Source organism: Cervus canadensis, chromosome 6, assembly GCF_019320065.1.
Source record: "Cervus canadensis isolate Bull #8, Minnesota chromosome 6, ASM1932006v1, whole genome shotgun sequence".
Taxonomy (NCBI): Eukaryota; Metazoa; Chordata; class Mammalia; order Artiodactyla; family Cervidae; genus Cervus; species Cervus canadensis.
Window position 1 is genome coordinate 54,774,904 of NC_057391.1, and position 15,773 is coordinate 54,790,676.

General features: G+C 34.4%; 1 protein-coding gene across 3 annotated transcripts in view; it reads left to right on the plus strand.

Moving 5' to 3' along the window:
* The window catches only part of DMXL2 (Dmx like 2), a 169,486-nt gene that overhangs the window by 127,057 nt on the left and 26,656 nt on the right, over nucleotides 1–15,773 (plus strand). For all 3 annotated transcript variants that reach the window (XM_043471987.1, XM_043471988.1, XM_043471989.1), the window contains exons 21-27: nucleotides 1,608–1,705; nucleotides 2,130–2,295; nucleotides 3,572–3,836; nucleotides 8,817–9,898; nucleotides 10,321–10,512; nucleotides 13,565–13,641; nucleotides 15,145–15,272. In XM_043471987.1, the coding sequence (XP_043327922.1) occupies nucleotides 1,608–1,705; nucleotides 2,130–2,295; nucleotides 3,572–3,836; nucleotides 8,817–9,898; nucleotides 10,321–10,512; nucleotides 13,565–13,641; nucleotides 15,145–15,272 (2,008 nt within the window). The remainder of the gene's footprint in view (nucleotides 1–1,607; nucleotides 1,706–2,129; nucleotides 2,296–3,571; nucleotides 3,837–8,816; nucleotides 9,899–10,320; nucleotides 10,513–13,564; nucleotides 13,642–15,144; nucleotides 15,273–15,773) is intronic.

Below are 15,773 nucleotides of genomic sequence, written 5' to 3' on the forward strand. Positions count from 1 at the left end.
GAAAAAGAGATCATATTTTCTCTGAAATGTTCAGATGTTGCCTACAAAGTCTCTTTAGTTTTTTATCAACAATGTGTTTTGTCATTATAAATTGAGTATTTCTGGTAATACATATAATTAATTTCCACAAGTAATTTATCTCTTAAAATTCAGTCAAAAGGATATGTAAGATTTTTTTCTCTTGAAATGTATGTTATAAATCATTAACTGCAGATGAATAAAAATTCTTGTAAAAATTATTAAATATTGAAGTACTAAAATAATTGAAGGCAGAGAAAATGCCTTCGGCGAGGGGGAGAGAGAGAAAAGCATTGAAAGTAAAGCATTTTTGTGAGGTGACTTTTAGATATCTTCCCCTGTCTCTCCCATACCTTGGTAGCTTTCTAGTCTACCATCAGGCAGTGTTAGCTGAAAAAACATTGTTTTTTATTGTCATGCTTCTCAACTTAGTTTTATGTAGATGTTAGCTTGGTATGTTTGAGAAGTATATGGTCTGCATGGTACTGTGTTCGAGACAGTATGATATGTACAATGATGTTACTGGGTTAATAATTTTTAAATTTCCATTGAGTTCATTGGTTCTGTATAATTTAGCAAGTTTGGCCATATGGCTCAAAGGGGGTTGTCTGTTATGGTACATGGGGAATTATGTATTCATTAAGACTTTTTTCTCATGAAATTTCTAAGAACTAAAATTTGAAGGCCGTTCAAAATAACAGAATTTTGGCCATCTATATTTTAATTACATGCCAGAAAGCATGTGTCAGTCCTTCAGAACTGTCAGATTTGGTTGAAAAATACCATGAAGTTATGTTTTTTTTTAAAAAAAAAAAGAATATTTATTTTTGCCTGTAGTTTTTAATATGTGTGTGAGTATAATTGATATTTATTCATAGATGTCTATCAATATTGTGAAATCACATATATATATGTGTATATATATATATATGTATATATATATACCATAGAAGTCAACATTTTAACTTTAACAGAACATTAAGGAATTTAATATGCTTAATTTTTAAGAAAAGGTCTCACCAGGAATTCTCTGGTGGTCCAGTGGTTAGGACTCTGTGCTTCTGCTTCTGAGGGCCCAGGTTCAATCTCTGGACACAAAACTAAGATCTGGCAAGCTGAGCAACACGGCCAAAAAGAATAAGTCATGTCTGTCAAATATTCTGCCTTCTTTATTGTTTCTTATGTTAGTTTTATCACTATCTGGTTTCTAATACCTTTTGCACCCCTTATTTACTGTATGACCTCAAGTAATTCAGTTAACCTCTCTGTGTCTCAGTTGCCTCGTGTAAAATGGGGATAGTAATAGTACTTCTTGGATCATGGTGATTCAGTAAGACAAATGAAAGGTGCCTGGTACATGGTAAGTAGTCAGTAAATACTAGTCACTGTTATAGTTTTTATTGTAATTACAGGTATGCCAAGGGTTGTCTCTAGGAGCATGTATTATAAGCTACTGGAGATTGTGGAAGAGAGTCAATTCTTCCCATCTTCATAGTTTCTGTCAGCCATGGAAGTAATAGGGAAACATTAATTGTTGTAATTCTTCTATCAAATAGTTAATTCAGTGTAATTTTTTATTGACCATTTAGGTTGCCAAAGCTTCTTTTCAACGTAACAATGATGCCTTGGATGCTGCATTATTCTACCTTTCAATGAAGAAGAAAGCAGTTGTGTGGGGTCTGTTTAGGTAAATTGCTTCAACACTTAATATGATTTAATGGAATGAAGATTGTGCTGTGAATTGAAGATGTAACACTTTTGAAAGTACTTGGATAAATCAGTTTCCTTATTTGTGCCTTGGTTCCTTTATTTGTGAAAAATAAACACCATATTATTTGAGCTTAACTAAAGAGTGGGATATTGTTAAAAATAAGTTGATGAAAACAATTGGTAGAGTTCTCTTGCTTCCTACTTACATATACATATTTTGAGTTTTCTCCTTATTAGAAGAAATGAAGCGAAGCTTGATAACAAATACATCTCACTGAAGTTGTTATTGTTCTTCTTTTAGCTGGCTATTTGAGATTTTCATTGTCTATTTTCAAAATTCTGTAAAGGATTAAATATTTGAAATTTGGTTTAACCACTTATGTTTGTGCTCTGGTACCCAGGTCACAGCATGATGAAAAAATGACAACATTTTTCAGCCACAACTTTAATGAAGATAGATGGCGTAAAGCTGCTTTGAAAAATGCTTTTTCTTTGCTTGGAAAACAACGTTTTGAGCAATCTGCTGCTTTTTTCTTGCTAGCTGGTTCATTGAAAGATGCCATTGAGGTATGACTGAGAAAATGTGGTATGAAATACCTGTAAGAGCTTGAAAACCTGGGAAGGTCATAGAGTAGATTGTAATGCTTGGTCATATGTTTGTAAGGGTAGAGGGTAGAGAATAAACACAGAGGTTACTAACTTAAATAGTGGCACTGTGACAATGGATTTATAAACAGATGCAAGTGAGAAGCATAAATGGGACATTTTATATAGAGAATACTGCATTTCAAGGTAAGTATATGCATTTCAATTATAAATATATAGAAAAATGGTTTATGAATATCTTCTTCCTGGCCATCTTGTGATTCTAAAGTATTCAAAGTATGCACAGGTCAGAGTCCCCTTACTTGGTATAGACAGGCAGATATTTTAAGTTCTTTTAAATGAAATTCATAGCTAAAGAACTGAGATCACAGTTTGTACTGTTTTGTAATGTAGTCATCTTAGATATTGGAAGGTGAGTGGGAAGAGGTAAAACTTTGCATTTTTGGATATAGAATCTTGATAGCTGATTAAGAGAGTAATTATAAATATTTCTGTTTATGAGATATTCTTCTTAGGCTATCAGTTATAATGAATAATCCAAACAGGTGAAGGAAAAATGTAATTGGAAATAATACATCATAGAAAATATCCAACAAAGTGAAAGTACTCTATGTATAGAATTAGTCCTATTTTCAAAATTATCTCAAGGTATGTAATTTTTAAAAATAACAAATATTTATACTTTTCAAATGGGAAGTTTAGCCTAGAAAATACTCAGGCAAGAAGAGAAATATTGATTGAGATGCTCATATTGCCTGAAGGACCTCAGATTCTCAGATGAGTAGTGACTTTAGAATATAAACTCAAGAGTGAGTAAGAGTGGCATATGTAGCTTTATTTCTTAAACTACTTGCTATGTAAATAGAAGATTCTTTTAAAATAGTAATAATTGTGTTTTTATATGGCAATGTATTTGGAAATTAAGAGGAACTGATTATATGAAGTCAAATATCATAGGTGTTATTTAATTTAAAAATGAACCTTGTTTAAATTAATCTAAGTCTGAGATGGTACTAATATATCTTTTATGCTTATTTTATAAATGAACTTTCTAGGTTGGAAGCTACTAAGTTCTAGTTTCTTAAATTTCTTGCTATTTCTTAATCACTCTCTCAACCTCTGGACCTCTTTCCTCTACTCTGATAATATAAATAGTGGATAATTTCAGGAGTTCAGTGGGATATTTCATATCTCTAAATAATTATCATTAAGTATTCCTTAATATTTAAATTTATAGGTATGTCTTGAAAAAATGGAAGATATCCAGCTAGCCATGGTAATTGCCCGTTTATATGAATCTGATTTTGAGACTTCTTCCACTTATCTGTCCATCCTAAATCAGAAGATTTTGGGTTGCCAAAAGGATGGCTCAGGATTCGATTGTGAAAGATTACATCCTGATCCTTTCCTCCGTAGTCTTGCTTACTGGGTAATGAAAGATTATACCCGAGCATTGGACACGTTACTGGAACAGACACCGAAGGAGGATGATGAACATCAAGGTAGGACATTTTGTGGATTTCTCTTTTTCTTTTTTAAAAGGCAGTTTCTGAACTAATGTTCACTTAGATAATACATACACACACACACACACACATATGCACATAACTCATCATTGCCAGATTTACTTTTCAGCTTTGAGAAATCAGTATCAAAAATTTATGTAGCTGGAGGTTCAGTCACTTACTACCTGTAATTGAATCTAGCATTTTGCTATCATAATTTTAGTAGTACTAAGAAGACTTCACACACATTTTTACTCTATCAAGGTATATAAGATTACCATACTATTCTAATTTCATATATATTAAAGTGAAGCATACAGAATGTTCCCACATTACATAGCTCTTTCCATGTATCATAATAGCCAGTTTTCTAAAAAAGTGTGTATTTTGGTTGTTACACATAGTTAGAATGATGTATGGGCCTACAAAAACTTTATTCTTGTGTGATGAACTTTCCTTTACTCTTAGTTATCCCAAATAATTTAGATTTCTAGAAGCATTTAGAAGGTATCTATTAGCATTATTTGCAATAATCATAAAAATGGAACATTTTAAGTATTCATCAATGGAATAGTTAAATAAATTATAATGTATCCATACTGTAGAAACAGTGTGCTATTCAAAGTGAGGTAAGTGAGGTAAAGTGATGTGTTAATATATGTTGTATTCAGTGAAAAAAGTAAGGTATAGAACAATATGGTCCTGTATTGGTGTTTTTCTTTCTGACTTACTTCACTCTGTATAATAGGCTCCAGTTTCATCCACCTCATTAGAACTGATTCAAATGTATTCTTTTTAATGACTGAGTAATATTCCATGGAATTTAGAAAGATGGTAATGATGACCCTATATGCAAGACAGCAAAAGAGACACAGATGTATAGAATAGTCTTTTGGACTCTGTGGGAGAAGGCGGGGGTAGGATGATTTGAGAGAATTGCATTGAAACATGTATATTATCATATGTGAAACAGATCACCAGTTTAGGTTCGATGCATGAGACAGGGTGCTCAGGGCTAGTGCACTGGGATGACCCTGAGAGATGGGATGGGGGTTCAGGATGGGGAACACATGTACACCCATGACTGATTCATTTCAGTGTATGGCAAAAACCACTACAATATTGTGAAGTAATTAGCCTCCAATTAAAATTAAAAAAAAAAGACACCAATATGATCCTTGTATTTATGTACATAAGTCACACATATACATACTGTGTGCACACACATACTGTGTCTGGTTTCCCACTCCCTCTCCCTTTTTTGTTTTCTGGAACAAATCATAAACTAAATTAGCGCTGGTTACCTTTTAGGAATAGGAATGGAGAGATACAAGCTTTTACTTTTCATTTTGTACTTTCTTTAGTTATAATTTTCTAGCCTCTTATTTTTATTATGTTTTATTTTTAAATACTTAAAGAGCTTAAATGAATAAAGAGATTCAGGCTCATTTTTTACTTTCTTCTTTACAAAAAAGAAATGTAATAATTTAATACAGTAGTCCCCTCCACAGGGATTATGTTCTAGGACCCCCAGTGGATTTCTGAAATGGTGGATAGTACCACAACCTATATAAACTATGTTTTTTCATAAATATATGGAATAAAGGTTAATTTATAAATAAGGCACAATAAGGGATTAACAGCAGTGACTAATGATAAAAGAGAACAATTTTAACAACAATATACTGTAATGAAAGATGGGAATGTGGGTTCTCTCACTCAGAATCTTATTGTACAATTTTAATGCCTTTTCCATCTTAACAAAGCACTTATCATGCACTGTGCCCATAACTTCTGCAGTTTGAGGTATGACAGAAAAACTAACGTGAATTTCTTTTTCGTTCTTCACAATTTTGTGGATAGAAGATTTTTTCTGACCGTAGATCATAGTACCCTTGGCTTATGAATTTTTTGCTTTCCTTATTAAATAGAGAACTTTCAAACTTTCATATAAAGGAAACACTTGCAGCTTCTCTTCGGCATAGATGAACTGCCAGCATCACTACTCTTGCATGTGGGGCTCTTTATTATTAAGTAAAATGAGGGGGACTTGAACGCAAGCACTGTGATGCCCTGACAGTGGGTCTGATAATCGCAGTGGCTACTAAGTGACTAGTAGGTGGAACACTCTGGACAAAGGATGATGATCGCTGTCCTGGGGAGGACAGAGCAGGATGGTGCAAGATTTCATCTTCTCAGAACAACTCACAATTGAAAACTTATGAATTGTTTGCTTCTGAAATTTTCCATTTAATATTTTTGGACCTCAGTTGACCTCGGGTAACTGAAACCATGGGAAGCAAAACTGCAGGCAAGGGGGGAATGACTGTAAATATTTTTAAATTTTTTCAAAGCAAAGGAAATAAAAAGAAAAATATCTTATCTGAGCTACCCAAGTAATTTTAATAAAAGGTACACATTTTTACAGAAGGGAGATTCTATTTTTTTCTTAATACTTTCCAGGTTAACTTTTAAGAGGTTGTTATTGGGGAAAAATTTATGTATACATAAAGGCTTATACCCATCTAACACAATCAGCTGTATTAATACTGCACTGTAATAGATCTATAATATTTTTCACTCAAATAATACATAAACAAACACAAAAAATAGTAAAACATTTTTAATTATACAGTATCTTGAAAACTGCACCAAACATGTGAACTAACTTGTGATTGGATATGCAAATGCCTCTTCACATCTTTGAAAGTTTGCAGTTTGAAGGTTTGTATGTAGGGAACTTACTGTATAGATATATTTTGAAGCAAACCCAGCAGATCATTTCATCTGTAAATATTGCAACATGCATCTCTAAAAAATAAAGACTCTAAAAAACATAGCACATAACAGTTATAACATATGTGTTATATGTTTTGCGAGTAATCAAATCCTCAGTGTTCAGATTTCCCTGGTTTGTCTTATAAAATCTTACACAGTTGATTTGTTTGATACAGTTGGTCTTGTACCCAAGATCCAGATGAGGCTTGTATCATGTGATTGGTTGAGGTGCCTCTTATGTCAGTTTTGATCCATATTTAGTTACTGTAGCATGCCTCCCCCCCCCCCCCAATTTATTTGTTAAAGAAGTCATATTGTTTGTGCTGTAGTTTCCTGAGTTTTAGATTTTGCTGGTTGTATTCTTGTTGTTTCAGTTAATGTTTTTTCCCCCCTCTGTTTCTCTGTATTTCCTATAAATTGGTAAGTAAGATTTTAGAAGATTTTAGTAGTTTTTTTGGCAGAAATATTTAATGGATGGGTAGAGCACTTCCACCATGGAACTCATTTGAAAGTGTTAGTTGCTTGGTTGTGTCTGACTCTTTGCGACCCCATGGGCTGTAGTACGCCAGGCTCCTCTGTCCATGGAATTCTCCAGGCAAGAATGCTGGAGTGGGTTGCCATTCCATTCTCTGGGGGATCTTTCCATCCCAATGATTGAACCCGGTCTCCTGCGTTGCAGCCAGATTCTTTACCATCTGAGCCACCAGGGAAATCCCCAGGGAGCTCAGACTGTCAACTTATTTTGCTTTTTGTGGAATTAACAGCTATCAGTGACTGCCATCTACATCCCTTATTTTATTAGTTTTTGTAAAATGATAATATACTAAATTTGTCATTTTATCCTTACTTTTTGAGCTGGAATGCTTCTCTAGAGTACAGTCTCCCTTGGCAATGTCTTGATTACTCTGAATTCCAGTTATATACATAGTAAAAGGAATATAAATGTTTGATTCTTCTTTATTTACTAGTTTTCAAAATAATAGCTTGGTTCTCTAGCTTCCTAGAAAGGTGACCAATCAACTTTCATTTTTTAAGGTTATTTTGAATTCACAGATTAAGATAGAGTTGTGTTTTAATCCATTGCAGGTTATTATTATGGATACTCAGATTATCAGAGCCTCTTTAAAGTCCTTGAATTTGACATTTTTCTTTGCTAGTTTCTTTGCTTTCTGGTGTGGTAAGATGTTTCAGGTTCCTCTTATACATCTCCTGCCCAAGACCTGGAAATGACCAATCCCCTAAAGAATCCTGGTTCCTTTTAGTTGGGAGTGATATTTAGACACCACAGCCTGAACACAGGGATCCCCATTGCTACAGGTGTGGCCATTGTTCCTAGGTTATTTTAATGAATGAAGCTAGGAAAAATTTTCCACCCTGAGGTACATGTGTTCACACTGACATTTCTAATTTCAGATATAGAGTTCTGATATTTCAAAAATGTGTCTTATAATGAAAAGCTTGGATTCTTATGATATTAACATAATTATTTGCTGTTATATATATACGTATATATATATAATAGTTTCAAAGTAATGATGCAGATATTTTCATAACAGCATGGTTACTGAGAACAGTTTAAGCTTTTTTTTTTTTTTTTTTTTTTTTGTTTTGATGGTATATCTGACTCAGGATGGTCAGTCATATTACTTATTTTTAAGTCACTTTTTAGTTCCTGTCTTGTGATTATGGTACCAGCTTGATGTGAAGAATCATTTGTTTAATTTTGCTTTTATTGTAAATTTTTAAAAAGTAAATTTCCTTTTAGAATTATATAAAATGTTAAGTGGTTTTGAAATAAAATCAAGGTATTTTTAGAGGTACCTATCATCCTTCCTCATCTTTCTACCCTGTTTTACCCTCCCTTTTTGGGGGACCAGTTGAAAAAAAATTGTGTATTCTTTTTCTATTAAAAAATGTGTGTGTGTGTATAGATGTGTTTTTAATTTTTCTAATTTTTTAGATAAAAGATGGCTTACTATATGTACAATTCTGCATCTTCTTTCACTTAATATATTCTGGATATCACAGGGAAATTTTAATTTCAGCTGTATTGTGTGGATGTACCACAGTTTAACTAATCCTGGGTTAATAATTAAGTTTCCTTTATTTTGAGGAAGTGCTGACACACTTTATATTCTTTTGTAACATAATTACAAATTAACATCATACCTTGCGATTGTCTCTGTTTGATTTCTATAGTTATCATCAAGTCTTGTAACCCAATGGTGTTTAGTTTCTACAACTACCTTCGAACTCATCCTTTGCTTATTCGAAGAAACCTTGTCTCCCCTGAAGGAACTTTGGCAACTGTAGGTCTCAAAACTGACAAGAACTTTGTTGATAAAATTAACCTCATAGAAAGAAAATTATTCTTTACTACAGCAAATGCTCATTTTAAAGTTGGATGCCCTGTTTTAGCCTTGGAGGTACTCTCCAAAATTCCAAAAGTTACCAAAGTATCTGCCTTACCCTCAGAAAAAGATCAGCCTGACTTCATTTCTAAAAAGATAGATGATGTACCTTCAGAATCAAAAACTCTGAGTGACGGTGATGGCAGTTTTGGTATTGATTGGTCAAATGTCACTTCATCACAGATTGACTGGAGTCAGCCAGTGGTAAGGATAGAAGAGGAACCTCTTACTCTTGACTGGGGTGAAGAGAATGATAGTGCCTTAGAGGAAGAGGATGAAGATGCTATTGGTTTAGTAATGAAAAGTACAGATGTTGGGGAAAAAGATAGACAAGAAGATCAGAGAACTCCAGACCCTAACGTGTTATTGACCCCTCAGGAAGAGGATCATCTTGAAGGTGATACTGAAGTTGATGTGATTGCTGAACAACTAAAATTCAGAGCTTGTTTAAAGATCCTTATGACTGAACTAAGAACATTGGCTACCGGTTATGAAGTAGATGGAGGAAAACTCAGATTTCAGCTCTACAACTGGCTTGAAAAGGAAATTGCTGCCTTGCATGAAATATGTAATCATGAATCAGTTATTAAAGAATATGCCAGTAAAATGTATTCCAAAGGAGACAGTAATCTTCTAGATCAGGAAGAGATGGTGGACAAACCAGATATTGGCTCCTATGAGCGGCACCAGATAGAAAGGCGGAGACTCCAGGCTAAACGAGAGCATGCAGAAAGACGGAAGTCATGGTTGCACAAGAACCAAGACCTCCTTCGAGTGTTTCTTAGTTACTGTAGCCTCCACGGAGCCCAAGGTGGTGGTCTGGCCTCAGTACGAATGGAGCTCAAATTCTTGCTACAAGAATCACAGCAGGTATCAACCTTATATTTGTTCTCAATCTTGGTTATTTTAATAATTTCAGTAGCTCTTTAATTTACAGAGTAAATTACAGAGCTTTACAGAGTAAAGCTCTTTCTACCAGTTAATTTAACATGATCAGCTCCTCTGTTCATAGAAGCAGATGTTTACACTGTGCATGCATCTTTTTAGACAAAAGTTTTGATAAATAGAAGTAGGCTAAAAGCTTGAGAGCACAGCTGTGTCAAACTCATCTCTATACCTTCTGCATCTCGCATAGTACCTGGTACGCCAGTTTTTGTAGAATGAGCAAGTACATAAACATATTGCTTTTACTCAAATGTTTACTGCCAGTATTTTTATCATATAACTTTTAATTGCTTTTTTTCTCCTTCATTTTAACCGCTTTGGAAAAAATAACCTACTGTCACTCACAGGAAACTACAGTGAAGCAGCTCCAGTCTCCACTACCACTGCCTACCACCCTACCTCTGCTTTCAGCAAGTATTGCTTCAACAAAAACAGTCATAGCTAATCCTGTATTGTACTTAAATAATCACATCCATGATATACTCTATACTATTGTTCAGATGAAAACACCACCTCATCCCAGTATTGACGATGTGAAGGTAATGTAAAGTTTATGATAATTTGGTATTGTACACACTGAGAAGGTAAATAAGTTATACTTCTCTTCTGGTTTGAACGTAGAAGAAATATTTAAAGTATTCTTATTTGCTGCCTTTTAAGTCTGATCAGTTCAAGACTGTTTGTCCAATGAATATAATTTGAAAGGAAGCATTCTTGAAATTCTGCCATTTGCCACATTGGATGGAATATTATGCTAAGTAAAATAAGTCAGATAGAAAGACAAATACTCTTATGTTATCACTTATATGTGGAATCAAAAAAGTAAATGACTGTATGTAACAAAATAGAAATGGACTCACAGACGTAGGAAACAACTCAGTGGTTAACAAAGTATGCATATGTGTATGGGAGCACGTTAGGGGTAGGGAGTTAAGAGATATAAACAACTAAGTGTAAAATAGTGTAAAATAATTAAGCAACAAAGATATAGCACAGGAAAACATAGCCATTATTTTAGAATTATCTGTAAAAATATTGAACCACCATGCTGTACACCTGAATCTAATGTAATAGTTTCTTCTTACTTGTGGAAAAATTACTGTCTTCCTTTGAGACAGGTAGATACTTTTTTGGTAAAAATTAATTCATTTTCTATATAGTATTCTTACCACATATTCCTTTGGATCCCCATCTCCTTTAAATGAATCATTATGTAGAAATATTTATAATTGTTCCTTACATGCTGGGATATTATGAAAATGTAAGTTCAAGGAGTATCTTGGGGGAAACCATGATTGATTAGAAATAGTCCCAGCGAAAGTACTCTCATTGCTATCTGCCTGAGGATTTTGTTTTGTTGGAAACTTGCAGTAGTTCAGGGTAATGAGAATGTGGAGAGAATTCAGTTCAGTTCAGTCACTCAGTCGTGTCCGACTCTTCACGACCCCATGGATGACAGCATGCCAGGCCTCCCTGTCTATCACCAACTCCTGGAGTTTACTCAAACTCATCTCCATGGAGTCGGTGATGCCATCCAACCATCTCATCCTCTGTCGTCCCCTTCTCCTCCTACCTTCCATCTGTCCCAGCATCAGGGGCTTTTCCAATGAGTCAGTTCTTCACATCAGGTGGCCAAAGTATTGGAGTTTGAGCTTCAACATCAGTCCTTCCAGTGAACACCCAGGACTGATCTCCTTTAGGATGGACTGGTTGGCTCTCCTTGCAGTCCAAGGGACTCTCAAGAGTCTTCTCGAACACCACAGTTCAAAAGCATTAATTCTTTGGCGCTCAGCTTTCTTTATAGTCCAACTCAGATCCATACATGACCACTGGAAAAACCATAGCCTTGACTAGATGGACCTTTGTTGGCAAAGTAATGTCTCTGCTTTTTAATATGCTGTCTAGGTTAGTCATAACTTTCCTTCCAAGGAGTAAGCATCTTTTAATTTCATGGCTGCAGTCACCATCTGCAGTGATTTTGGAGCCCAAAAAATAAAGTCAGCCAGTGTTTCCGCAGTTTCCCCACCTATTTGCCATGAAGTGATGGGACCAGATGCCATGATTTTAGTTTTCTGAATGTTGAGCTTTAAGCCAACTTTCTCACTCTCCTCTTTCACTTTCATCAAGAGGCTTTTTAGTTCTTCACTTTCTGCCATAAGGGTGGTGTCATCTGTGTATCTGAGGTTATTGATATTTCTCCCGGCAATCTTGATTCCAGCTTGTGCTTCCTCCAGCCCAGCGTTTCTCATGACGTACTGTGCATATAAATTAAATAAGCAGGGTGACAATATACAGAATTAACTACCCCCAATTAAAACTATATCCTATGCTGAAAACGTAAAAGCAGGTAGATGCTAAGAAACCCTAGGGAGGATGGCAGGATCTGGAGAGTTGATCAAACTTCCTCTGTGCTAGCCTAAGTGTATTTGTCCTGTGCTTTTTCCAGTTCCAGTGGCTGTCATTTCAGTTCCCCAGCAGTTTTTCTTTTAAATTTTTTTTGTATGAAATGCACATTCAGTCTCTGGTAATGTGTGCTTCCAAAGAACCCAAGATTTACTGGTCATATCATCCTATTGCATGCATGCTAAGTCGCTTCAGGTGTGTCCAACTCTTCGCGACTGTATGGACCGGAGCCCACCAGGCTCCTCTGTCCATGAGATTTTGCAGACAAGAACACTGGAGTGGGTTGCCATGCCCTCCTCTGGGGATCTTCCTGACCCGGGGATCGAGCCCCTGTCTCTTGCATCTCCTGTGTTGTCAGGCATGTTCTTTACCACTGGCATGACCTGGGGAAGCCCCTGTTGAGATGACTTAAATTATTTGATAGGTGCATATGGAAAAGTAGAAAATTCATTCAAATGCTTATAATTAAGTTAACATATAATTTAATCTAAGTTAACATTTCTAGTACCTAGAAATTTGGTTAAGCTTTGAAAAAGTATGAAACTATTTCTAAGATCCCTTCAGATTTTAAGATTGTATGAGTCAAAGTGTTGATTTAGCATGGCATTGTAGGTTTTTATATTATATTGATAATTTTTTAAACTATCAAAATTTAAAATTTTCAGACTGCATTACTTCTAAGTGGATGTCTTGCTTTCTGGAAAATTAACCATTTCACACAGTGATTGATACATTTTCTAAACATTTAATTCATTATTATTGATAAGATCAGTTCTTTAGTTTCATCAAGGGGAATTTCATAAGGCAAGTTTAAATAAAAGCTCTGAAAATTATCTGCTAATTTTGGTTCTGTTTTTTTTGAGTATTACTATTTAAGCTATTCATTAGCAGGCTAGAACAGTCCCAGCAATGTGAACGCTGACACTTTGCTCAAGGCCTGCAAAATGGCAGGCCCACAGTGACAAATATTTGATAAATATGTATATAAATCAATTAACTTTGTTGTAAGCATGCATATTAAATTAGGTGAGTATTATTTTAGAAGCTTTAAGGCAGAGTTAGTAGTCTCATGTAGGATCTAGTCTTATTTATGATACTACTAGTTTCTTGGATATTTTCTGATCTTTAACCTACTACTGTTTGTAGAAATATCAGTACAAAATGTAATTGTGGCTGTTTTGGTTTTAGGTGCACACACTTCATTCACTAGCAGCATCACTGTCTGCATCAATTTACCAAGCATTATGTGACAGTCATAGCTACAGGTAAAAAAAAAAAATCACCCAAATAGTATTTATATAACAAAAACATTAAACTGTACCACAGTTATATTAAGGTTCTGCTTCCAAGGGACTGAAAAATCCTGGAATATGACCACCATGTGTACTTTAATAGATGAGAATGAGAAAATAATTGTTTAGTTTAGCAATCACCTAGTAACAACAGAGACAAATGGAAAATGACAGATAGTAAAGGAAAATTATCATCATCATCTTCTTTTTGTTTTCAAGAAAAGAAGTATTCATTATCCACAGTAATTTATAATATGAAGTTTTCTAATTTTTTTCTCCCTTAGGAACTGTTCCTTTAGCATTAGATTAGTTCCTGTTTGCTTTTTAGCTGAAAGAAGAAAAACTTTTGAAAAATGATAAAGTACATTCCTAGCATTGAATTGTTAAAATCAATTTTACTTACCTATTTTGTATCAGTCTTTAAAAGTGATATCAACAGATGTAATGGTTTGAATTTTTGTTAAATGTCTAATTGCCTTGATCAGTGTATACTTTATATTTTAATGAGCAGGGCAATATAAGTAGTAAGAAATTGAATCAGTCAGAAAGATGACCTAGACTTAAATGAATTATGTTAATAAATGAAAAGTTTGTAATATAAATAGAATCACATTGAATGTATATTAAACATGTATCTAGATTTTTTTTTCTTATAAATTCAGCAGCCTCTTATGGGAAGACTATTATTGCCTAAGGAGTTAACTCTCTCAAAATGGCCTAACTCTGATGTTAGCCTAGTAAGGCCATGACTAAGTTAACTCTCAAGATTTGGAAGTTTAAATAAGAAAAAGAATTTATTTAGTTGACAGTGATTACCTTAATGATCAAAGACAATTTGTTTGATATCAGTCACTGCTTAAAATGGTGCCAGATGAGAATCCAAATACATTTTGTTTAAATATATCTTTTCTAGTTCTTAGGCTGTGATTGACTCTCTGAGAAGTCAGATTTATTTTCTTCTTTTGTATTTCCCCCACTCCAGAAAGATGAGGGAAGTAAATATTTGGGCATATTTGACTTTAGGATTAGGTTTTTCTAAAATAGTTTCCTGCAGATTTTAGTTGACCTTTTTATTCAGAATTGAGCTTGTACAACTTGGCAGGACTAAGAAATGCAACAAAACAGTTGCTGAAACTTTCTGATATTCCTAGTACCAACAGTAATCTCCTTACAGCAGACTTTTAAAATACAGATAAGTGAATATAGAAAAGGTTTTTAAGTTTTAAGCGGCATTTGGGAAAGGTTTTAAAGACTAAATGTCTTCTGCCCAAATAGAACATTTCCTATTTTGTTTTAAAAAGCTATCAATAAATATTTGTAACTAATTTAAAGAACTTTCTGAAATAACTTATTGGAGCATTGAATTCAGTTTTAAGAGTTTTGTTTTTGCTATAGTTATTTTAAAAGTGTATTTAAGGTATAATTGCTTGTTACCTCTGTGGACGATAAATAATGCAATTTTGTTTGGTTTGGCAGTCAAACAGAAGGAAACCAGTTTACAGGAATGGCTTATCAAGGGCTTCTTTTAAGTGATCGTCGAAGACTAAGGACAGAAAGCATTGAAGAACATGCAACACCAAATTCTTCTCCTGCTCAATGGCCCGGTGAGAACTCGAGTGCTGTCTTTATTTTTGTTTTAATTTTCTATTTGGCAACTCGTTTTTACAAAACTACTAACTGGTTCCCTGATTGTTGTTGTTTGTGAATTTGGTGAATCACTTTTTATTTGTTTGTTTTTGATGATGTTTTCTGCCATGGATTAGAAATTCTTAAGTACTGTAATGTTGTCTGAAGATTCAGAAAGTTAAGGCTTCAAAAACCAGCTGTGCTGACCAGCATAAAAAAAGCAAGGTTTAACATCCTTCCTAAGGGTGAGCACATTGTATTTCTTATCCTTAGACATCCTGAGTTAGAGTCTTAGAGAGCCAGTATCACACAGGTCTTTTCACAGATGTATCAGAATACAGTTATTCTCAAGAGTGTTGGTATATATGTAGGCCAGGAGTGACCATTCTGTGACACATACGTCGTGGTGTCTGCCGGTCCTTTTCCTCTGGTTAGCTCTTTCTCACTGTCTGTATCAGTTGTTTCAAACCTCTACTCTC